The following is a 25,611-nucleotide window of genomic DNA, read 5'->3' as shown; positions in this document are numbered from 1 at the left end:
CTTTTCAGCTCAGTGTAGGAGTCATTAAGCTCCTGCTTGCTGTTTTTCCTGCTCCTGCACACGTCGCACGTGGACCTGACAAGAGACAACCAAAGTTAAATAATAATTTGAACATGCCGGGATGTTAGGTTATCATAAATGCACTGAAAGGTTCCCAGCAGGTGTTACACTGGACCAGCCTGCTTGTAGTTTCTGCTTTGTGTAATGTGTCTCTGACCGAACATAACCGGCGAAAGTGAACGAGCGAGAAAGAGAAACAAAAACAATGTCGCGTCAGCGCTTCTCAGTCATGTCGACTCACTTGACTCACAGTTCGCAGTTAAGTTAAATGGTTTATAAACAAACAAAGACAAGCTGTTGACATAGCGAGCGTGGAAAACGCTCCAAACTGCCAACCCTTTGCTGTTAACTTCCTACGAGCTCTGCTGCTACCTGCTGCTGACCTGTGGACGGTATACACAGGAAAACACTGAATAGATTGGCACGTTGTCGCTGATCCAGCTCTTTAACATCAGACTGTTGCATCATTAAGATTACATGTTGCTCATGTACTTGTGACTAGTTATTGTAGCATTATGTTTTCTTTTAGTTTCATTTTTTTTTTCACAAACAAAATCAGCTGCAGCAGATTTATATAACAAAACAAAATTCAGGTACTATTATAATTTTCCAGTATGTTTATAAATGAACCAGATAACAATATAAATTTATAAGTTCCTCTTTTTTCCTCATCCCCTTAATTTTCCTGCTTTGATTAGTTGCTCATACCGAGGCTCACGGCTGGTAGCTCACTCTGAGCGCTGGTTAGCTTTAGCCACCTTTGTTAGCTTCTTTAAAACGATTAAGTGTCTCACTAGGTTTGCTGTTGTACACATTTTCACACCGTTTACTTACCTGTGCCGGTGTGTGTGTGTTCCACATGCACGAAATTGGCCAACTCACAATCAGTCATATGGAAGGCTGACCGGCTGGTCACTGGTCATGGTGGAAAACACTGGAAATTGGCTGATTAAGTCATGTGGACATAAGTAAACATAGCACACAAAATCCCTCTAGTGCCTGCTCTGTTGACAAAATTGAAAAAGACTTAAACTAAAGAGCTAAAGACATTTTCTATAATTGTTTTAAACTAGTTATATGGAAAGGACTGGTCTTTGTATAGTAAGTTTCTAGTCTGATCATAATGATCACGCCATGACATCACAAGAACTGTTTGCCTTTTCCCACATTTTCACACGACGTTTTATTCTCAGCACTTAAGAGCCTTATCTAGCTTCCATCCACACCTATGGCCATTTCAAAATCACCAGTTAACCTAACATGCATGTCTTAGGACTGTGGGAGGAAGTAGGTGAGAGAACCCACACAGGCTGTGAGGCGACAGTCCAAATCAGTGCTCTGCAGCGCATCGCTGTTTGCTAACCATCATAACCTTGACTGTTTTTCTTTCCTCTGCAGCTTCAGGAACCAACGAGAATGAGGAGCGCGTGTTTCGCGAGAGGATCGGCCCTCGCCGGCGACAGGGCGCCGTCCGTAGGCGCGTCCATCAAGTCAATGGACACAAGTTCATGGCCACCTATCTTAGACAGCCGACCTACTGCTCACACTGCAGAGATTTCATCTGGTGGGTGAAACATCTATCGCATGTATCTGACCCCTTTTGCTTGCTGTGATGCCGCTGAAATGTTGACTCCTCTGTGTGTGATCTGATAGGGGCGTGCTGGGGAAGCAGGGATACCAGTGTCAGGGTGAGTACTTTTCTCCGGCAGACTCCAATTTCTGAAGTAACATTGCGTATCATTTATTATTCAAGCATGAGAACACAAGAGGGATTACATGTTGCTGAGTGACAACTGTGATTTGGTCCCACGCCATCACCCCAGAGCCACGCATTTACAGCATTACACGAGCAGAAAACAAAATGAAGCATAATATTATAATATTAAAAATTACATGCACAGGCTTTTTTTTTCTTCTCTGTGCTTGCAAATATCCTAAAAATTCAGCTTGAACTCGTAGTGTTATTTAACAGACTCTTTAGGGTACTTCATTACTTCACTTCATAATGCAGCCTGTGGAGGTGCGGGTGGAAGATGTTATGCAGCTTAGCGGTGGAAAAGGTGAAGGTGGAGTGGTTGAAACTGTGCAGCCAGCAAAAGTTGTGCCTCTCTTACCTTTGCTTTAATGCGAATACAGTTTATCTGCTGTTAACCTCACATTTGTGGCAACTTTAAAGAGTTTTAAAAATCCTCAGAGTCTGTGAGTACTCTTCCTGCCAGGCTTATACATTAAACATTAAATACTTGTGTATATTTTCAGCATTTCGCATCATTTTAACCCAGTTTTATTTTAAAACTCGAATGATATTCACCATATTCGTATTACTTATACTGTCGGTCGTTCAACCAATGAGAATTTGGTCAGATGGGAGCAACTAACAGTCAAAACATTACTTAACTGAGTCATTAATGAAGAATGAAGAATGAGTTCAACAGTTCAGCCCGTCCATCTGCAACCCTACCGAGGCCTGTGCTGAAGTAATTTGGCCTTTGATAAATAAGCCTTAAATCCATTCATCTGGTACGCCAACTGGACTTCCTGGATCATATTTTATTGTCTCACCTGTAGTTTAAACAGCATGCCTCTATCAACACAGCTGTCTGTGGTTAAACGCGGTGCATTTCTTCTTTCCCCTGGTTTAAATATGCAACCATAATAAAGATGTTTTGATAACAGAATGGTGTTTAGGTGTCAAAATGATTCTCTGCGCAGCAGGTGGTTGAGCTATGCAGTTTTCATTGATGCATATGGGCTCGAATTTCACTCGAACCGAAGCATATTTTTTATGTTTCATGTGGGTTGTTTTTGTTTTGTTTTGTGACACTACAACAGTACACCTGAGTGCCTCCTGTAAAGATAGAGGAAGGGAACGGAAGCTGCTCATGTGCTCCTGTTGACGTGTTGCTTATACTGCACAGTCTGTGTAGACTAATCGTTGCTTGTGAATATGAAAGTAATGGATATTAACAAAGACAAATGGAAACTAATTCTGTTTTTTGCTGAATTATCCATTGCTAATGTCTCCTAGTGAGTTGTGCTGCCTATGAAAATTCTTTCGTTTGTGCTTTTTATTCATTTAACCTTCATTCATTCATTTAACCGAGAAAATGTAACTCCCACGATTAAAATCCCTTACGGCTAAGTTAGGAAGCAGCTCAGTCAGCAGGCTAATAGTACCTGCACAGATATGGATAGATAGATATAGACAAGTTAAGGAATATATTGTTAAATAATCATTATTCAGCTACTCTTCGAAGTCTTTTTCGTGTTAGATTTGTAGGCCTAATTAGGTCTTTCTCATTAATGAAGAGCCGTGCAGAGGATGTGTGGCTGTCAGTGGTAATGCTCACTCACCAACATTCTGTTGTAGACTGTAATTATTTGTGATTTTAGTTAGTTAGCCTTTTCATATTGATATTCAGAGCGGGTCAACCAGATCTTTCAGGATTGGTCGGCAGTGGCATGAAGAAGTGTGCGGCTGCATTGCAGTGCTTTGTTGAACTACACTTGCCTCCCAGTTCATACTTAATTTTGTGTAAATATGATCTGAGATATGATAAGAACAGATAAGGCTTTCTTATAGCTTGCTGTTTGTTTGCAGCTGGAAAAATCAGATTAGCACACTTTGAGATGAAGCTGATGTCCCTCTGCCTCTCACACATCTGTTGTTCAAAATGAAAATATGTTTATTTGACCAAGGTTGTGTGTGAATGCCTTTTAGTGTGCACGTGTGTTGTCCACAAACGCTGCCATGAGCTGATCATCACCAAGTGTGCCGGCATGAAGAAGCAGGAAGACACACCTGAGGAGGTACACACGTCTGCAAACACTCAGCTGCACGGAGACTTTGCAGGAATGAGAGGATTTTTAGTGGACCTCAGTTCATTATTTGCTAACTAAAGGCTCAACTGAAGTTTATTAATTGTTTTTTATTCAGAAATCATAACTTAGACAGTGAGAAGAGCACATATAAAGATATACCAAGTAGTCTTGTGGCCCTTATGCATAGAAAGCGGTGTGCACTGTGGCTAATACTAGTTGGTTGAACTTTGTGCGCTGCCTGTGCTGTTGTTTCCAGGAAAATTAAACAGGTTTAAATGGTTATGTTAGCATTGTTCCATAATTTAACCCCAACAATAGAAATACAAATGATCTTTTAATACTTTTGCTACAGTGAGAATACACATACGCCAAAACTCACTTTGATTTGACTTTATTAGCATTATTTTACCTCTTTTTCAATTAAACTTGATTGTATTGTTATTTTAAATGCTGATCCTCACAGTTTCAGAGAGTAGGAATCATGAAAGAAATACTGAATATGGACAGAGACGCTCAACATTCAGGCCACTGATGAACAAATCTGTTGCTTAAAGCAATGTGTGTCAGAACGCTCCTCTGATAATGCCACCCTGACCTCTCGTTAATGCCCCCGTGTGTGTGTCTGTGTGTTCTTCTGTGTGTGTCTCCCTCTGCAGGTGGGCTCACAGCGGTTCAGTGTTAATATGCCCCATAAGTTCAGTATCCACAACTACAAGGTCCCCACTTTCTGTGACCACTGCGGCTCCCTGCTGTGGGGCCTCATGAGGCAGGGCCTGCAGTGCAAAGGTGAGTTTATGAGCAGTGGGGAATTCACATGAGAGCCCACGGGGAAACATCATGGCAGCCCAGGTGCTCATATTTGCATGTTGAAGCCACATGATGTAAACAGGGATGCCACGAGGAACAGCGTTTTCATTACATCTGTTAAAACATGATAACAAATGAAAAATGATTGCTTTTCCCCCATGATTAATTACATTTCTGGTAAAAATAGTGTTAGGCTTTTGCTATAGACTCTACATACTCACATAGAATTTCTTTTTAATCTAATTTTCAGAAGTATCCCCAAGTAAAGTCCACCACTTGCACTTGTTTTTTGTCATGCAAAAATGGCTTCCTTGGTCTTAACTCATGTTTTATACTAAATGTATTTTAAAGAATATACATTTTTAGTTTGCAGACTCATTTCTGGATTTTTAAAGTAAAATGCCTTTAATGAGCACTTAGGTTGTAGTAGCAGGAGACATGGTTTATGTGTTTAAATTTCACATTTTCTTTCTTTCTTTTTTTTACAGTGTGTAAGATGAATGTGCACAGGCGGTGCGAGACCAATGTAGCTCCTAACTGCGGCGTGGACGCCCGAGGAATCGCCAAGGTCCTGTCTGACCTGGGAGTCACACCTGACAAGATCTCCAACACTGCGCAGCGCAGGAGGAAGGTAACAAGCCGCCCGTGTCAGGTCTTTACTAGATTTTCTCTTAAGGACGTGACTTCTAAATACTGCTCATCTGCTGCATTTTCTTTAGGCCTACCACATAAGTTGTCCTCCACTTGTCCAGTTTCCATAAAACTCACCTTGTTAATGCAAGAGAAATAGGAAGATAATATGGGAAAAGACTTGTTTCAGTCCTTATAGAGAGAAATACCGTTGTCATGTATGTACAGGTGGTGAGCTCGAGTTCTACCCGAGGAAATAAACTCCAGCACCTCAGATGTGCACAGAAAATGCATTTGGGACTTTTCCCAGGCTGTAGCACCTTCCCTGAGGCCGGCAGGTTAACCTGTGGAGTCACACGTATAATGTGCTAATTAAGGAGCTTCATTAATTAAGGAGCTTACTGGTTCCTTCTTTTTTTCTAGTGTTTGTGGGAAGCTCAGCTAAGCTAACCGTCTGTTTTTCATCATTGTGTGGTGCACATCTTTGCATTTTACTCCTAAGGCGTCTCAAAGGGTGTCCATCTATTTGTCCAACTACGCATTTCAAACTGAATGTATTTCTGTTACTGTTGGATGAAAAGCACAAGCTGTTTTCAGACTCTGGAGTATCAGTTCGGGACGTTGTTCAAAGATGTCCTCACTCACACGCGGCACACAACGGCAGGAGTCGGTTTCAGATGGGTTCTCACTCCTGTAAATACTCCGCGTGGTTTGGGTTAGGGAGCGCACACAGGAGGCAGGACACATGACGCCCACTCGCTCGCTGTGAATTCACCGAGCTATTACCTGCTTTATTCTTACACTGGGTCAATCAGACATCACACAGACTTTGTGTGGGAGCGACTGCGTTGCGCATTTGTATTCTCACGTGTTCCTGTGTTTAGTAATGCCTTTAAAAGTTCAGGCCTGCGTTGGACGTGTAAAAAGCAGCTTTAAAGCTCCGATTTTCAACTGAGAAACTTGGATTCACCTCCGTGACTCGTGATTCAGGAAACAGATTTTTAGAGGACAGCCCAAAGGCACGGCCATGTTGACTCTCTCTGTGTTTCTCTCTTTCTTCAGTTGACTCCAGGGCAGGACCCTCCCCAGTCTCCTCCTGAGCACTCTCAGACTGAGGAGAACAGCTTCAGCCAGCCAGCTGTCCCCACCTCCCCCTCACAACAGGGTAACACGACACACACACACACACACCAAAAAAACCACATACGCAACATCAACAAAAAGACGTCTAAAAGCCCGCTTCGAGATGGGTACGGCGGGGGGCGGTTTAATGTGTAATTCTACCAGTGAGGGGTAGTCATTCGATTTCAGCGATAATATTGTTGCTGTTTTTAAAAAATAAGTTAAATGTTATTGTTTTTTTCTTTCTCTCTTCTTTTTTCTAAAAACAAGCTAAAATTGAATTATCCCTCCACCGCCCACCACCATTTGGTTGTCACAGTTAGTCATCGCATTATCACACTTTGCAAGCTGAGAAATAAAAAAGTTAACTTTCTCTTTGTGGAAGTCGTCCCATTTTTTTTTTTTGTTCTCGTCGAGCCAAACGCCGATGACAACGGCGCCGCTCGCTGCTGTTATTTAATCGCCCTGGTCCGGGGAGTGAATCATTCCAGGTTTTAACAGAGGATGTGATCATGTTTTGTTTTGTTTTTTTCAAAGTTTATTGAAAAGCAATCAGTAACAAATGTGTAATGCTTCTAAACAGCTCTTATTTCCGTATAATTGAGTTGAATGCTGACAGGAAAAAAGAGAAAAGTCAGCCAGCCTGTTTTTGCTGATGTCTGATCTGCTTTTCCGATGACACCCACAGACTTGGCAGAGTTGGATCGCCTGCAGGACGCGCTGTCGCTCAACCAGCAGGGACCTCAGCACTCTTCCTCCTCTTCCTCCTCCACCACCTCCTCTTCCTCGTCCTCCTCGGCAGCCAGGCAGAACGGAGAGAGCCAGAGGAGGAGCCTGAAGGATTTCAACTTCATCAAGGTTCTCGGCAAAGGCAGCTTCGGCAAGGTGGGAGAGCTCGGAGGAGGCGTGCGAGGGGGATGTTTATTTGTTTGTTCCTCATTATGTTTATAATTAAACTGTTTTTATTTTTAAATCAACAACCAGTTCACGGGGTTCCCATTATTCATAACACCTGAATTATCAGGGGAAGTGAATAATATCAGGGGAGCAGAATAGACTGACGCTCATGTGCATTGCATTAGATTCAGGCACCTGCTTTTATTTATAATTTAAATGTAATGTTTTGTATGCAGTTTAGATTTTTCTGCTTATTGTTTTCTATTTATGGGTTGCAGGATTAATTGGTACCATGTTGATACAATGTCCAGCAGCAGGTCACTGTAAAACCTTTGTATAGTTACTGCAGATTACCTGCCCAACACCAGATGGTAGGTTAGAGAATAGCTGGTAAATATATTGGGGCTCTGAGCAGATAAAGAGCCATTTGTTTCAATCACCAGCTGCTAGAGACCAAAAACAGATCATATAATATTGTTCCATTCATAATTTTATCACTGTAAACCCCCTCTTGCATTTTATAATACACCGACGAGCTAAAACATTATGACCACTCACTGGAGTGACTCATATTGATGATCTTACACCTATTGCAGTCTGTGATTGAACAGGATGAATCTGAGCAAAATTGACAAAGCCAGACGACCCAGTCTGAGTAACGAGCCAAGCCAGTTTCCCATTGTCTGGCGCAGTGGGAGGACTCTTACATTTCATTGGACCACCTTTAACTTTGTTGCATTGTTGCATCGTTTTGAAAAGCTTGTGCAATGTCACTTCATTTATTTTCATTCAGATATGCATCAGTTGTTCAGCCCAGAGCTCCCTCTCTTGGAGATGTGAGAGTCGGGGCCGCTGTATGAAGTCTGCTCCAACATGTAGATTTTCCGGACTCTTTCACAGTTTCAGCCTAACGATTCCTGTCGTTGCAATCTTGGAACGCGGCTGCGCCGTCGAGGAGAAAAAAATCAGTTGATGAAAAATGATTCAGTCTAATCAGGTAGTCAGCTGACCCGATGTTTTCAGGTGCATAACATTGCTCAACCTGACCGGCTGACACAAACCCAGGTCATAACACTGCTCCCACAGGCTTCATCGCTTCGTCCACCTCTCCTCTTACTCAGATATACTGATCGCTCTGGAAAACAGATTAAACATCCAGATTCCTCTGACCATGTCACCTTTTTCCACTTTTTACAATCTCTTTGCTTCCCAGCAAACCGAAGCCTTTTTTCTGATTTGCTTTATTGATAAGCGGTTTTGTTAGGCGGGCACAGCCGTTTGGCACCGATCCATTAAGCTCTCCTCACTTTGTTGAAATGCTCTTATTTCCCTTTCCTTTTAGCGCTCGAGTTCAGCAAATGTTAAAGGGGTGTCCAATCGCAGTTATTCAAGATTACTTCCTGATTACATTTCTTCCTCAAAGATGATGTTTCACCACTATCCTTCCGGGTTGTCAGTAATGCCTTTGGCACTTCTTAACCTAATTTTAGAGGTTTCAGCAGTCTTCTTTATTGTGTTCTTTGCTTGATGCAGTAACTTGACCCTTCTGAAACAAAGAAGCATCTTTTCCAGGACCAGAGGAGATGTCTTCCGATTTGGAGAAAGAAGAAGTTACTCACTGTTGCAGACCTGAAGCCTATTACTCACTGCAGTAATTATCTAGTAGAAGACTCTTACCTATTTGCTTAGTAAATCCACATGGTGACCTTTTTGTTTTTTTGGTGAGGTAGTGTATTAAAAACAAGGGAGAAAATCACAAGATATTCAAAACAGAGAAACATTAAAAAAATATGAAAGACTCTTTAAAACAGAGACAATGAGAAAAGGTGTGAAAAAGAAGCAAAGAGGTATAAAAAAATAAAACACTTGTGAATAATAGAAGCAGAAGGCTAATTAAGGATTAAGGAAATGGGCATCTGCTCTTCATCTACCTAGGCTACTAACTGTGGTTGAACCTAGTATGAAAAGCACGTGCGGGACGTAACTTGGAACCAAAGCGTGCGAGTTGTGCCAGCGCACCAGGACGCCTAATCCTCACCTTAAGTAACAAGCGTTTGAAGCGTCCTGTAGTAGGCATTACTGCATTACTTGTGTGCGTCCTGCAGTCTTGCAGGCTGCAGATGGATAAAGTTGGTCCAAGCATGGACAAACAAGGCCTGCCCGAAGCTTACAGGAATTACAGGATCTTTGTTTTGGTGCCAGAAAACTCCAGGGCACCTTTAGAAGTCCATGCCTCACTGGATCAGAGCACTTGAAGGACAGACAGCATATCAAGAAGTGATGGCTTTGGGTTTTGGCTTGTCGGTGTAAACAAAATCAGCCTGGATTTTACACGTCACTCTCAACGTTGAGTCGGCAGATAGTCTGATTAAGTTTACTTCGAGAGCTCATTTCAATACAGCAACCAAAGTGCTTGTAAAGTGCTCACAAAACAAACACTGCCTATATAAGACAGTGTATATAATAAATAATTAATGTAAGTCATAGCTTATACGTGGAAGCAGATGCCTCCTGATCTATGTTTGCATTCATTCTGAATTATAATTCAGCTGATGTATCATAAATCACATGTGGTACAAATGCTTCACTTCATCACCGTGCAACTATGGGTTGTACTCAGTTGTAATGCAAGATGCCTACAATTTGAAACACCCACAGATAACGAATGACCCCGTAAAAAGAAAAAGGTGTTAACGCTGAGATCGCGGAATAAACAAATTTTTGCCGTTTCATACTGCGCATCTCTTATCCAGGTGATGCTGGCGGAGCTGAAGGGGACAGAAGACGTTTACGCTGTTAAAGTTTTGAAGAAGGACGTCATCCTGCAGGACGACGACGTGGACTGCACCATGACCGAGAAGCGCATCCTGGCCCTCGCCCGTCGACACCCCTACCTCACCCAGCTGTACTGCTGTTTCCAGACACGGGTAGGCTGACGTGTGAAGCAAAACGTACAGATTCAACAGCTGACTGCATTTCTCCTGTCTAATACCACTCCGTCCCTCCCTCTGTCTGCAGGACCGTTTGTTCTTTGTAATGGAATATGTGAATGGAGGAGATCTGATGTTCCAGATTCAACGATCCAGGAAGTTCGATGAGCCTCGCTCTCGGTTCTACGCTGCCGAAGTCACCTCAGCCCTTATGTTTCTGCACCGTAACGGAGTCATCTATAGGTAAACACCCTGCTGTCCTCGTTTGGTTTTTCTATCAAGGTCACTCTTAACTGTCAAAGAGAAAATATATATTTATATTTTCCTTTTTATTTTGGTACGAAAAGCCATAGAAAACATCAGTGCTTATTATCTGTTTACATTGCATGCACCTCCCCCAGTGAACCAAACTTTCCTAGAAAGTAGATGGTGCTAATAGCGTATCTGTGTCTTTCTGTTACAGGGATCTGAAGCTGGATAACATCCTCTTGGATGCTGAGGGTCACTGTAAGCTGGCAGACTTTGGTATGTGCAAAGAGGGCATCATTAACGGAGTCACTACCACCACCTTCTGTGGCACCCCGGACTACATTGCCCCTGAGGTGAGATTAACTCAAGGGCCTGCACTTCTTTATGTTGATAGGGTATAATGGTCGATATTCTTACCCTTGTATTGTTAAGTAGCTATTAGCTATTAACAACATTATATTTCACCTGGATATTTGAACATCTGTCCTGATAACATTAATCTGAGCTAAGTTAAAATCACAGATTCAGACTTATCAGTATTGTACTGATGTATCAAAGATGGAAGTCCCATGAGCTGAGTGCTTTTCATTTTTGCTGTCTTGCTGTTTTAAAACCTCGTGACGAGTGACGGACAGACTGTAGCCGAGGACCCCACAAACCACTTGTCTGGTCCTAATAATGACTATAATTTACCAAATGGCTTCATTTTTTAACCGTGTGTGAACTGGAATTTGAAGTTGAGCCCATAAGTTCATTAGAAAGTGTTTTCTGAATTCAAAAATAAGGGAGCCGATTTCTATGCAGCTGTAAGCATTTTTTGCAGCCTGCTGCACTGCCCCCTGCTGGCCATTAAAAAAAATACAGGTTTAGGTCACAGCAGAGTTTTGGGCCACATTTTAGACCCAGAAGTTGTGCATATCTTATGCTGTCTATCCAACTTTAGCTCCCTTTTAGTCAGGACTAACAATCATATTAACAACAATCAACATCCGGCTCTGTTGCTCAGTGTGGGGTCATTAACTTCTGGGGGACTCTCAGTCCCCTTGGTTACAAATATAATGTTTAGTCTTTGTTAAGGAATCAATCAAACACTTTTTGGATAAATTGCCTAAAAATGTCACCGGCCGAAGTGCCAAGTGTTCATGACGCATCTGAGTGCAATCACTTATCATGGGTATTACACAAGTCTGTGTTTGTGCACATCAGCTGAAGGTGGACACTGAAGTTGAAGAAAACTTGTGTGCAGCAGTTAAAGCATTTCAAGGGACTTTTATTTGCATAATTTTTAAGTAGATATGCTTTTAAGAAGTCAAAAAGCATATGAAAGATAAATTATTATTCAATGCAGAGACTTTTTATCTCTCTTAAACATGTATGGAGATGATCTTTAAGTAGTTCAGTTTCCCTTTCACTCTTGCTGCTGATGACATTAGTTAGGTCTATCCATTGTTTTGGCTTTTCTACACCACTTAAAGTGGAATAAAGTACATCCTATTGAGGCTCTTCACCTCAATGGATCTGTTTGCAGGATGTCACGCAAGCAGAAATGTATTTCCTCGTAATCATCTTGAGCTGTGTCATTTGGTTGAATTCAGATCCTGCAAGAGCTGGAGTACGGAGCCTCTGTGGACTGGTGGGCCCTTGGGGTGCTGATGTATGAGATGATGGCCGGACAGCCTCCGTTCGAAGCCGATAATGAAGACGACTTGTTTGAGTCGATTCTCCACGACGATGTCCTCTACCCCGTGTGGCTCAGCAAAGAGGCTGTTTCTATTCTCCGAGCGGTACGTGTCGTCTCTCCCAACATTATCTGACATTTTTGTAGGACTGGTAAGCTCTTGGGACGCTCTCATCACCAATTTCTTTTGATTCTACAAGGAAAGCTTAGTTTATTTTAACTGTATTTAGGAGATTTTGATCAAAATCAATTAAAATCAGTTCAGTTTTATTCACATAGTGCCAAATCATAACAGTCTCCTTATTAATGTGCTTTATACTGTCAGGTAAAGGCCCTACAGTAATACAGAAAAAATCCAAAAATCAGATAACCCCACTATGAGCTAGCACTTGGCAACAGTGGAAAGGAAAAACTCTCCATCAGAACCAGGCTCAGGGAGCAGCAGCCACCTCCTATGAGTGGTTGGGAGTGAATGTACTAATACAGTACTTGTGTATTTTAAAATGGACAACCAACATTTATTAAACGTGCTATGAAGAGAAATGTAGAACGGCTATATGAGCACTGTAACGAGTGTAACGATGCAGATAAGTTGAAGTTAAGTTAAACAAAAAACAAACTTCAATGTCTAAAAGGCTCAATTCCAGCCCAGACTTGGCCAAGCTTTAACACAACAGCATCTCAATTAACAAAAACTGTTCCTGCAAGAGAAGAATTCAGTCTTGTGGTCACTGTTTTAACTTTCATTCAGATTTCTATCCCCAGAGCGTCACACGAGCAAATCAAACTCAAAGTGCACTTGATGCAAAGGTGTCATGCTGCACTTTCCTCGGACACTGAGGAGAATTAAAAAAAGGTTAAATGCAGTCATAAAACTGCAGTGAATCACAAAGTGCTCTTATAATGCCGAACAGACAGCAGAACAAAAGCAACGCGGTAAATAACACCGGCACTCTGCTGACCTGTTTGATCACTCTGCCAGTGACTCTGTGGATGCTAAAAACAAAGAGCCGTTTATGCCTCGGCTCTATTATTAGCACCAAAATGCTCCCCCCCTTATCTCCTCAATCCCGAATCCTTTGTCTTTACTTGTGCAAACAAAGATGTGAAGTGTATTTTGTTATGGATTAAACCACAGCTAATAGTTTTCAAGGTCCTGCTTTTCTGGAAGAATAAGTCCAAAAATACAAATGTTTTATTTGTGCAGTTCATGACAAAGAACCCGGCCAAGCGTCTGGGCTGCGTCGTGAGCCAGGGTGGCGAGGAGGCCATCAAGACCCACGCCTTCTTCAGAGAGATCGACTGGGTACTGTTGGAGCAGAGAAAAGTCAAACCACCCTTTAAACCCCGGATTGTAAGAGACACACACTCTGCACGAACTCACACAGGCCACAGTTTTACATGCAGCTATTTCACACATAAACCTTCAGTAATGCATCGTGTATTTGATACTAAACATTTTTCAAGGCTCAGTAGTTTTGTGAACTTGTGGATAGGTATCCGAATTATTATTCTTTAGTTTTAAATTTACTTGGAATGCTGAAAGACTATATACATGACATATACTGAGCAGGAACTACACCAGCAAACTAGCAAAATACTCAAAAAATACTAATTTATCATTCAGCCAAAATCTCAACTGTAGCAGAACGAAACATAAGCTGCAATGTTCAGGTAATATTCGCTAACATTACCTGGCAATGGCTAAACTAAAGAGAGCAGCACACAGCCAAAAAAAAATGCTTCTTTTTCTTAGTCCACCAGGTGGTGCTGTTGAGTTTTGGGTTTCATTTGGAAGTTGGTAAAACAAAGATGGAGGCCTGAGAGAAGTGCTGTGTGTTTAAATCAGAGATGTTGCCTTTTTTAACAAGAAAGGGACAAAGGAGATGGATTTGTAAGGAGTGTCATGTGAAAATAAAATATTCTATGAATACTGTAAACATGAGGGCATATTTCATGCACTGCCATCCTCTCTGGTAATTCCTGCCTCTACTGCCGAGTTGGGGGACCTGTTCTTTGTACTTTGTTCTTTGTACCTGTACTTTGAGGTTTATTTTATCACCCCATTTGCAGTTAGTTGTTAAAAAGCTAATGTTAGCAAAGTATTTGAAACATTAGGGTAAGTGGGACCAGTCAAATAAGGTTTTAAAGCCCTGCGGTGGCTGTTATATTTTCACCACCATCTCTGCTGGTGTCAAGTTGCATCGTAGACTTTCATCTGGGATTGTTTTTTAATACTGTACGTCTCTTTTTGTCTCAAATATAAAATTCAACATCAACACCTTTATTACTATGCTGTCAAAAGTCTTCAGGTTAGCTTTCAGGAATTTTAAAGCCTAGAAAGCCTGAAGTTAAAGTAGGCATAAGCACGGAGATTGAAAAAGTATCTCAATTCGTTATGTTGAGTAATTCTCACAGTACCAGTCAAAGGTTTGGACACAGTCACCCATTCAGTTGTTTGCTGGCAGAATCGAAAAAGGGAAGTTCACATACTACGAGGTCAACTGAGAATCATGACCTGCTTCCCCCTCCAGAATGGGCAGGCTTTAAGCGCACTCTGTCTCTGTCAATCATTCAAAAACAAGTAAATATGTGTTTTTAAAAAGTCTTTCGGTGTACTGAATTACTTTAATTTTAATATGTGTTTATTCATTTTGTTTGTGAAAGAAAGACTGTGCCATTTAGTCTCTAAAAGTAGCTTAAAAGGCTTGAAATCCCAATTTTGCTAATGCTAGATTTAAAAGGTTTGTGGCGTGTTAATTAAAGACCCCCTAAGAGAGCACCTTTCAAGGAACAGTAAGTCACAGTGGTCAGAAGGTGTCGCTGTCATGTAATTTTGAACGTTCTCTGACATCCTTCCCTCCGTCTGTGCCTTTGTGTGTGTGTTTTCGTGTGCATGCGTCTGCAGAAGACCAAACGAGATGTGAATAACTTCGACCAGGATTTCACCAAGGAGGACCCCGTGTTGACGCCCACGGACGAGGCCATTATCCGACAGATCAACCAGGAGGAGTTCAAGGACTTCTCCTACTGCGCCCCCGAGGAGACGCATACCTAACACATACACAAATACACACAGATCCAGCCACACTAAACTCGGTATGCACGCACTCACACATGCTGACACTCCATAGATCCATAAAATCCCTTTACAAATCACACACGCACACAAACACACACACACGGTCAGTCCTTTACTTTGAAGCTATTGGCTGTTGTTACTTTTGAGATATAATTTACTTGCATTGTGTTGTTGTTGTTGCCTGGGTTCATTATGAATATGAATATGAATTTAAATATGAATATGCACACGCTCTCACAAACAAACGCACGCACACATCGACACGCTCACGTGCGTACAAACACTACAATCCCAAGTTTTACGTGCCCTCGCGCACTCCTACAGTACAAGGTCACTGCACACGCTCAGACAAAACCAAACACACATACACACACCTACACTGCTTCTCTCCCCGGCACCTGTACACATGTGGACTGTGGGTGCTGGGTGCAGAGGCTTGTATATAGCCTGTGTTGAGTGGCTGTATCGTGCTGGTGTTGTCTGCTATTAAAGGAGCGTCGTGGCGCATGGACAAGCACCCTACCTGTGTTATTACTGTCCTTATTGTGGACCAGTTAGGGCCAAATCCCCTTTTGTGCAATACCCTGACTATCTATATATTTTATGGTTTGTTTGTTCATGTGCGCGTGTGTGTGTGTATGTGGTTTTTTTCTTCCTCAAAATGTGTTTTTTTAAATTGTTTTTGTTGGATTATGGTATGACTGAAGTATTCACTCATTCTCTGTCCTTTGTGTACAAAGTGAATGTCGAGCTTACGAGTTACAGGCTATCGAACTAATTATGTCGAGCAGAGTGTTAGAGGCGGCCTGTGTAGCAGTGAAAAGCCCCATTTCCAGCTATTTCATCCGTCTGTTAGGTTCAGAGATTTGGTCTGCCCTTTTTGTGTGAATGTGGGCCTTTTTATTAATATTATTGTTATTATTATTATTATTATTATTATTGTGAATGTATATTTTCATGCGTGCGAATGTGTGAATTTCTTTTTTCCCCTTTTCTGTCTGTTTTTTAGCATTTCCATAGCAACCGTCAGTGTTTTCCCTTTCCTTGCACTCTATTTCAAAGCACCAATTCCCCTTTTCCACATCCAGCAGCTCTTTCAGCCAAAACCACACGCTTTATTTTTTCTGACTTTTGCTCTTTATGTTTTCAAGAATGGCTTTTTCTTTCTTATTGCTCTCTCTCGCTCGCTCTTTCTCTCTTTTTTATTCTAAATCGAATTATTATTATTATTATTGTAAAGTGTATCTGGAGAAATCCTTTGTGCATAATACTATAACTATACTATTATAGGTCTGTTACAGCCGGGTTGATAAGACGTGTTGAGAGCCAGCAGCTGAATTACCTCTCACTTCACACACAAACACACACACACACACACATACACAATAAGCACCAATACAGACTAGCTCCTTTTCCACCTCCCCCTTCTTCTCACTTTCTATTGTGCAGACACACACACACACTAAACACAGAAGGACTGTTGCGTACTGTACAGTGATCTGAAGATGAGCTGGTTGCTCTCTGTGCAGTAGAGTTGATGTGTAGTGAAGCTTTGTGCACCCAGGGGTAGGGCTGTTCCTGGTCACACTATCTTACTCTGTGCCAAAATGTAGTGCAACAGCCGGGCTAGTCCTGTCTGGTCTGATTCCAATAAAACACTGAGCTGTCTACATCAATCCCAGACTACATTGTGTCTTTTTCTTATTGTTCTTTTCCCCTTCTTTGCTTTAATCGATTCTAACCTGCTGCTGTTCAGAGGCAAATCTGTGGGATGCTCAAAAGTTTATGTAAGAGAAGAAGAAGAGGGGAGGGAGGGTGGAGTGGAGGGAGGAGGAAAGAAGAGGGGAGGGAGATGCTTCTCATCAAGGCTGACCTATCATCACTTTTGGAGCCCTCTAGGTAATTTGCATGCCAAGGGGAGATGAGACTGTTTGGAATCCATTCAAGTCATCTGTGCAGCACTGTGGGTCTAATTGCCTGTCTGATGAACTAGTCTACCTGTGATGGTGCAAATTGCAGTGCAGAGATTCGCTGTTGTGCCGTGAACTCCTGCTGCCATCGCGCCTGCTTTCCTGAGCCGTCATTCACCATGCGAGACATCTGCGAGGCACGATGACAGCTGACAAGGAGAAGAGAAGGTAAAGCAGCGTGTTGCTTTGTTCATAGGGGCATTCATTTGGCAGCAATAAATCTTAATAGATCAAGTTTAAGTGAGTTGCCAGCTAACTGAGGTAAAGAAGTGAGGTCAAAGAGAGTGCTGTGGCCACTCTGGATGCCTCAGATCTTAACCACGGTGCACTGTTGACCTTCCACATCTCTTCATCAGTGGTGGGGGAACTATTAAAAAACAAAGACACTAAAAACTGCAAAAGATAGAATTCAAATACTTCAAGGTAAAGCTCTGGAATCAAATCTTTCAGTAGAAATGAGGCAATGTTAGCAGTAAAAACACTGAAGGTGAAGTAGGAATAAGCATGGAGATTGAAGAAGTGTCACATATTGAGAAATTCTCTAAACTCACACAGATTATGTCAAAAGTTCACAGTGTGATGAAGCTGAAACATGACTGTTTTTACAGTTCCTGTAAAGCTGAGGAACAATGTCACTTTATTTATTTATTTATTTTTCCTTACATCAGTTTGAACACAGAATCCAAGTCTGCAGAGTCACAACATTAGCAGGCAAAATGCAGAAAATGAACAATATTATCTTCCGATATCAAAGAGAGTACATTTTAAATAGTCTTTGAGAAAATGCACTTCATCCAGTATCATCTCACTTTTACTTTAGTGACTAAATGAGTGAGTTTTCTCTAGTTTATATGTATCTATGTTGTGTGCAGCATAGAGCATACTTGCAGTAAAATGGTGTTTATAAACTTACCTAACTTAATTTTAGGTAGTAAAATCTGATGTAAGTTTGATTGAGAGAAATTTAGTTCAGCCTTCTTTGCATTTCCTGACTTCTGCTTTCTGAAGAGCGATCAGCCGTGAGGCTGCTCGAAGGAGACGGCGAGTGGAGTCTGACGTGTTTGGGGATTTGTCTCGCCTCCTGCCGCTGCAGCCCTCCGTCAGAGCTCACCTGGACAAGCCCTCCGTCATTCGCCTGACCCTCAGCTACATACGCATGCACACAGTGCTCAAAGGTAACAGCGCACATGTGAAGACATTTAACACTGGCCTCTGTGTGTGAGATACACTCAGAGCAAACTGAATCACAAGGAGAAAAACACCACTTGAAGTCAGTAAATATACGCATTTACATATTTATGGCACCATTTATGTACTCGGCACTGATATTAGTTTGCAGGCTTTAGAGAAAATATAGTGAAATATAGAGAAAACCTTCAAATGATGTAAATGCTTTGTTTCCTTTATTTCTCCTGAAATCTGGGAAATTCATACAAAACACCCCCCCCCCCCCCCCCCCCCAAATAGCTCACAAAGTGTAGAGAACAAGCACAAAAATAGCTAAAACTGAAGTGTTAACAGTGCTGTTCAAAAATAATGCGTTTCATAATACAAACAGATTTCCATTAAGGTGATATCCATAAATAAATACATGCAATTGGGCTGTTTAAACTATTTAATTCTTGCTGAGGTGTGTCTGGCCTATTTATTTATCAATCCATTATCCTGCCAAGAATCCCAGGAGTCTTTGTGTTTGCTCTGCGCCTGTCTCACAACAGTCAATCCATCCGCTTTAAATTCAGCTTGTGTTTGGGTTAAATTTGACCTGTTTTGACATTTGATAGCAGCACAAATGCTTTAAATGTTTCTAAAGTGACCTGAAACACACAGAAAATGACTAACATGACTAACAGGTGCTAAAAATATTTTACAAATGGATTTTACATCAATTTCAGGGAATCCTGCAACTGTGCATGCCGTGTCTATGTGTATTTCATATGGGACAGTAGTGACAGTTCAAGGTGGACCTCAACACAATTGTATATGGTGTTTCTCTACTCAGTTTTAGCATTTAAAGTGTTTTCTTCCTCCAAGCCTCATTCACACATTCATACACAAGCCTTTTATCGAAACCCAGTTGCCGTTAAACACACATTCACACACTCATATTCATACTCTGATGGAAGTATTAGGGGGAGCTCATAGCTCTACCACCTGACCCAAAGAAATCTGCTAACAGAGTAAGAGTAAAACAGCATAAGAGTGATCATATATGGAGCACATAAGGAAGAGCAGTCGTACAGGGGTCACAGGATCTGTTGACACAAACACAAGATCTGAAATTTTTCGGCATGGCGGTGGAGTGGTTAGTACAGTTGCCTCACAGTTCCTGGTTTAAATTTTCTGTGTGGAGTGTACGTGTGCTCTCTGGGCCTTCAGGGGTTTCCTTCAGTTTCCTTTTGGCCCGTCTCCTCGTCTCCTCCCACGGTTCAAAGACATCCATGTTAGGTTAACTGGTGATTCGAAACTGGTTGTGGATGTGAGGCAGAATAAAGTGCTTGAAATAGATGGAATAAGGCGGTGTATTAATGTGTGGTTAAAGTGTGAGTTGTAGCTAAAAGTGCTTTGTGTGGTCAGAAGAACTAAAAAAGCACAACACAAATGCAAGGACATCACGTGAGCACCCACAACGGAGCAAAATAATCTAAAAATAAACAAGTTAGAATTAAAGTCTGAAATCAGTCTGATTCGAGTTTAAACTAACTGAGATTATGAAGCTAACCAAGCTGCCAGTTCAGTGAGTGTGGAAAACACACGTGTGAGTCCCACATGCAAGATTTCCTACTGATGCTTTTGATGTGCAGACTAATCCTTTTTTTAAGCATTTTGTGTGTTTCAACTAACAATTAATCTCTAATTAACACTGATAATTATAAATGGCAGTTTTAATGATGTAAGAGTGAGGAAATGGTTAACAGCTGTAATGGTTATATAATAAAGCTCAACAGTTCATGTTCAGTAAAATACATTTAAATCATTATGGCTGTCTTAGGACATGAGGTTTGGTGATTACAGTGTTTTTTCTCTTTTTCTCTTACATCTAATAAATAGATTAATCCTCTATTTATTACCATCACAGAGACTATTTGTACAGAGTTGTAGTTCTGAGTCAAATCTTGGCTCCACACTTGGACATGAAATATGAGCAGTATGAAAGGGTTATGTAAGGCCATGTGCAAATTCATGTTTTCATCCCTTCATCCCAGAATATTGGGTTAATTCAACTTGATTTAATATTTTAATATTATTATTATTATGTGGTTTTCAGTGCCCCACTTCCAGTGGCTCAGTGTCCACAAACCACTACCATAACTTAACCCCAACACCAAGTCTTAGCACGGCAGATATTTAAATATGTGTGAAAAACCAAAATGATTTAGTCACTCTGAAAATCTAAAACTCAAGCTGGTTCTCACAGAGCAGAGAAACACACCCTTTTTTGTTTTTGCTTTTGTTTTTGTTCTTTTGTTTCCTGTGTGAGTTAATTTCACTCAGTCGTGCCGTTTAGATCATCAGTTCTCAAGAAAGCTAAAAACCACAATCTGTCAGTTCTGCACAGCCGTGTTGTGAGCAGACACCTTGGCCATCTCTTTAAAATTAGACACCTATAAAATTTGATGCTTTGCCGCACGTGCTGCATTTAGAAAACATCTGTCAATTGTATATACAAAAAATTAACAAGGGTTACACTATTCATAAAAAGGAACTGGACTAATAAAGACAAGTTAGGATAACAGGCTCGTGTAGTTTTTTCTGCTTACTTAAAAGGTTTTCAGATTAATACATTGTTAAAATGTGGAGATGCAAAAAAAAAGTGAAGAAAAAAAATTCAACGGGCTTGTGGGTTTTAGATTCAGATTGGTTTTAGAAAGAGGAAGTCTAAGATAACACAAGTACTAACAGCTGAAGCAAACACACAAAATGAAAAAGGAAACGCATCTTTTGTTATCCACTGAAAATGTAGACTAGAAAGCTTTGTCATATAAAAAACACTCTGTTTGTCTTAGAAAATGATGGGATAAATGCCGGGAGTAGGCACATGATAACATATCAGCAAGCGGTGGAAGGTGGAGATGAACAGAGCGGCTGTGACGGAGCACAGGACGAAGAGGAGAAAGACACAGAGGAATTCGAAGCCTCGCAGGAGACAAACATGTACCTGGGGATCTTGGAGGGATTTGTCATGGTCTTGTCCACTGAGGGAGACATGATCTTTCTGTCTGACAATGTCAGCAAGTACATGGGCCTGACTCAGGTAAATAAACCCACATATATTCTTACTATTCTTTTAAATAACCAGTAGGATTCAGGACTGAAATACTCTTCTATGTTTTCTCAAAGACTGAGTTGATGGGACACAACATTTTTGAATATACTCATCCCTGTGACCATGAAGAAATCAGAAGTAATCTGCGTCTAACAGCAGGTGGGTATTTGAACATCAAGGATATACGTTTTTCATATATGTTGGACACCATTTCAAAGCAAATAGCTAATCAGCCAATCACACGGCAGCAACTCTGTGCATTTAGGCATGTAGATGTTGTCAAGGCGACCCACGGAAGTTCAAACTGAGCATTAAAACAGCAACTCAAATACCCACTCGTAGCATCCAAGACACGCAGAAGAGCATCTCTAAATCCACAACATGTTAATTTGAAGCAACTGGTTTACAGCAGCAGAAGACCACACTGGGTGCCACTTCTGCCGGACTCACCAAAATGGGACAAGGAAGATTATAAAAACATCACCTGCTCTGATGAGTGTCAGTTTCTGCTGCAACATTCACATGGTATGGTCATGATTTTGTGTAAACAACATTAAAGGATGGATCTATCCTGCCTTGAATCAACATTTCAGTCTGGTGGTGGACGTATAATAGTGCGGGGGATCTTTTCTCGTCACACTTTTGGCCCTTTATGACCCACTGAACCAAATGACGCACTTTAAACACCAGAGCCTATCTGACTATTTCCATTGAGCATGTACTGATGACAGGTTCTTGTCTCAAAGCTCAAATCATCTCAAGCTGGTTTCCTGAACATGAAAATGAGTTCACTGTACTCAAATAGTCTCGACAGTCACCACATCTCTTCAATGGAATGGGAGATTCCCATCATTGATGCGTAGCTGATAAACCGGCAACTAAAGAAGTTCTGAAGCCATAAAGGTGGTTTAGCATATTGTACCTAACAAAGTGTCCAGGGAGTATATAATCATACAGCTTTGTCCATGTGGCTAAATTAATTACTTATTTTTAGAGGAAGTTTGGTACGGTGAGAAGAGGGACTTTGTCATGAGGATAAAAAGTGCTCTGACTCACAGAGGAAGAACCGCCAACCTCAAGTCGGCTACTTGGAAGGTTCGTGAGAAACAGTATCGCTTAAAATATCTTTTTTAAAAATGGCCCCCTGGTCTACATCATGATGATTTTTTATCACACCTCCCATTTCCAACTCTGTGAGTTCAGGTTCTGCACTGTCAGGGCCGAGCAAAGGTGTGCGTGGACCCGTCTGCAGTTTCCTGTCTGCTCCTGACCTGTCGGCCTCTGCCTCTCTCACACACCCTGCTCAGCAGATACACCTTCACCAGCCAGCACAGCATGGACATGAGGTTTACCTATTGTGACCAGAGGTGTGTACATGCATTCAACCAAAGGTGGAATTTGTTGTTTATTAAAAGGATTGTCTTTTTGTAATTACTCTTCAACTAGTAGCTTAGATTAATTAGTGCTTGTGAATAAGCGGAAATAAGTAACAATGGGAAAAAAACCCCAACAAAAAAACCCCCATGCAGAAGCATTTTTAACCACCATATATATATTACTTTAATACATTTAAAATGAATGCAGGATGTTAAGTTGAAAAACAGGAACATGTCTGGTAATCTTATTATGCAGTGCTGGATATTATGAAATTATATTTTTTCAAAAAGGGACAATTTTCGAAGCCAATTCAGCGCCAATTTTGTTTAAAAACTGTGCTGCATTAAGTGTTCTATCTGAACCCTCAGCCAAGAAAGCTCAACCAAAAAATCGGCTACACTATACAGTTCAAACATTAAAGTAGAAATCATTAAAACAAGTTTCATTATGATTCTGGTTAGAAAATCCTGATATGTCATAGTTATAGCAGATTGGTAGTTAATAACCTTCAGTGTAACACATTTCAGGGCCTGACCTATGTTTATATAAACAACTCTGTGGTTATAATGCAAACCCTTGCCAGCTGAGAATGAGTGCACAGCATAATGTGTGACTGTATGAAAACTGTGCAGTTGTTTGTAAAGGCAACAGTGACTGGTTTATTAACATGATTTTAATCCTCAGTGTTGCTGACTTGCAAAATAAAATCATTTTGCCTCGTGTGTGTTTCTGTGTGTGCAGAGTGACTTCTCTTTTGGGCTACAGACCTGAGGAGCTGCTGGGCCGCTCCATCTATGATCTCTGTCACGCACTGGACACAAGCTGTTTGAACAAAAATCATCTAAACCGTAAGCACTGACACACAGACACAGACGTGCACGCGCACACACTACACTCCTATAAATACTTAACTAACTAACTTAACGTATTTCCCCGCAGTGTGTCTGAAGAACCAGTCAGTCAGCGGTCAGTACAGGATGCTGGTGAAAGGTGGAGGTTACGTCTGGGTGGAGAGTCACAGTGCTGTCATCCCCAGCGTCCGACCCTCCAGGTCCAGACCTGGCATCCCCCAGCCGCTCTGCATCCTCAGCGTTACCTACGTCCTCAGGTGTGTGCATTATTTTTGAAACCGCTTTGATTTAGCATGGCCATCACAGTAAACATGTTATTGGCTTTATTTCTAACCAGATTGGTAGCTCCATTGTCACCTCCTGACCCAGGACCAGGCCCTATCTCTTAACCCAAATCAATTTTAAGAATCATTTCTGGTGGTTTACCCAGACTACAGTGATGCATTAACTTCCAACATGCGACTCTGACAATAAACGATCCTTTCAGTGATTAATGGTCAACCAATTTCAACCAGTCCACAAAAATGCCTACCACAGGTCTTTATAACATCCAGGGTGTTTGCACAACCTGGAGCACTGATGTCCCAAATGGAAACGTGCTAATGGGAAAGGGATTAAAAAAGGTGTTTGCAGGTAGATTTGTACGCCATAGCATCTATTATTTGTGAAGGGGAGAATATGAATCGAATAACTTAAAGCAACATATTATTATCTTTGAGGCTGTAACTAAGGATGATAAGTTATTGAAAATTAATTTGTTGATTATGTCTTAATAGAGAAATGTAGTATGATGACCTGTAGGGTTCCTCAGTAGTCTGGGCCTGGACCTCCTGTTTTCTTTATACATGTTACCCCTGAGGCATGTCATCCACAGCAATGGTGTGAGTTTTCCTTTTTATGCAGATGACACACAGATGCGCGTCTATTTTAACCTCAGTGACATTCTCTTAAAATCAAATCATTGAGTGACTGCATCCAATATATTAAATGCTGGATGATACAGAAGTTCTTGGAACAAAATATGGATAATTAAAACTGAAGTAATTGTTACTGGCCCCAGTGAATCTGACACGCTCACATGGACGCACCTGAACTCCGTGTCTGTAAAGTTGGGCCAGTACTGTAAAATCTTTGGCATCAGCTTTAACAACCAGGTCACACTGAATAACTTTTCAGTTCAGTTTTTCAGTCTCGTTAAAGTAGCTTAGGAAACTTATCAGCTCAGTTTTATTCAAAGGAAATCTAGAGAAAATCGCACATTTCTGGGTTGGATAAGTAAAACTCATTATACGCAAACTATTGCTGATTAGAACTGAAACTTCTTACTAAAATCAAAAAAACAACACATCACTCCCGTTCCGGCTTCACTTCACTGGTTAACTGTTAATTTTAGAACTGATGTTGTTGTTGAATTTTAAGGCCAGCTGGCATCTGACATATTTGCCTGGTTTAAAGCTGCTGGGCAACCCACAATCATCGGTTGAGAGTCAATGGTGATCTGGCTTTTTCTGTTAGGAGATCCATTCTTTGAGACAATCTTTCTTTGAGATAAGCTGTTTTTTTTCTCCATCTTGTCTCCCAAAGCACTTGGGAACTTTCTTTTAAAGAAATTCATAAAATATAAAATATCTCCTTTGCAAAAACTCAGATAAAAGTGAAAACTCTGAAGGTAGAATGTTTTTTTGTCGTTGCTGTTTTAATACAACTCAGAGTGCTGTTATTTACAGATGTTTAATATTGTGTGCATGTGTGTGTCACAGTGGTGTGGAGCAGCCATCTCTGCAGCTCTCCCTGGACCAGACTATCCACAGATATTTGAATTGAAATCGAGATCTGAAGAGATGTCTGCGAAACCCTCCGTCCTTCTGG

At 41.2% G+C, this 25,611-nt stretch overlaps 2 protein-coding genes across 2 annotated transcripts in view; both read left to right on the top strand.

Moving 5' to 3' along the window:
- LOC113028244 (protein kinase C epsilon type-like) overlaps window positions 1–16,953 on the top strand; it is a 52,710-nt gene extending 35,757 nt beyond the window's left edge. The window contains exons 3-15 of the mRNA XM_026178356.1: window positions 1,459–1,624; window positions 1,714–1,748; window positions 3,782–3,870; window positions 4,539–4,668; window positions 5,178–5,320; window positions 6,382–6,484; window positions 7,130–7,326; window positions 10,092–10,265; window positions 10,357–10,511; window positions 10,732–10,870; window positions 12,113–12,301; window positions 13,403–13,549; window positions 15,104–16,953. Of these exons, the coding sequence (XP_026034141.1) occupies window positions 1,459–1,624; window positions 1,714–1,748; window positions 3,782–3,870; window positions 4,539–4,668; window positions 5,178–5,320; window positions 6,382–6,484; window positions 7,130–7,326; window positions 10,092–10,265; window positions 10,357–10,511; window positions 10,732–10,870; window positions 12,113–12,301; window positions 13,403–13,549; window positions 15,104–15,253 (1,817 nt within the window). The 3' untranslated portion in view covers window positions 15,254–16,953. The remainder of the gene's footprint in view (window positions 1–1,458; window positions 1,625–1,713; window positions 1,749–3,781; window positions 3,871–4,538; window positions 4,669–5,177; window positions 5,321–6,381; window positions 6,485–7,129; window positions 7,327–10,091; window positions 10,266–10,356; window positions 10,512–10,731; window positions 10,871–12,112; window positions 12,302–13,402; window positions 13,550–15,103) is intronic.
- A 245-nt stretch (window positions 16,954–17,198) lies between these two features.
- LOC113027858 (endothelial PAS domain-containing protein 1-like) lies at window positions 17,199–25,611 on the top strand. The gene is made up of 9 exons (XM_026177685.1): window positions 17,199–17,415; window positions 18,256–18,422; window positions 21,255–21,502; window positions 21,589–21,673; window positions 22,509–22,609; window positions 22,718–22,881; window positions 23,633–23,739; window positions 23,831–23,999; window positions 25,503–25,611. The coding sequence occupies exons 1-9, from the start codon at window positions 17,390–17,392 to the stop codon at window positions 25,564–25,566; spliced, it is 1,131 nt and encodes a 376-aa protein (XP_026033470.1). The 5' UTR covers window positions 17,199–17,389; the 3' UTR covers window positions 25,567–25,611.

This window comes from Astatotilapia calliptera, chromosome 8 (assembly GCF_900246225.1).
Source record: "Astatotilapia calliptera chromosome 8, fAstCal1.2, whole genome shotgun sequence".
NCBI classification, from domain to species: Eukaryota; Metazoa; Chordata; class Actinopteri; order Cichliformes; family Cichlidae; genus Astatotilapia; species Astatotilapia calliptera.
The sequence above is the reverse complement of the archived record's forward strand: the minus strand, read 5'-3'. Positions and strand labels throughout refer to the sequence as shown.

Excerpts from the sequence above, each read along its gene's own strand:
- LOC113027858 (XM_026177685.1), top strand. The coding sequence starts at position 17,390 with ATGACAGCTGACAAGGAGAAGAGAAG. Across the intron at positions 21,503-21,588 it reads AGTACATGGGCCTGACTCAG|ACTGAGTTGATGGGACACAA; the intron begins GTAAATAAACCC and ends GTTTTCTCAAAG. Across the intron at positions 22,610-22,717 it reads TCAAGTCGGCTACTTGGAAG|GTTCTGCACTGTCAGGGCCG; the intron begins GTTCGTGAGAAA and ends CTGTGAGTTCAG.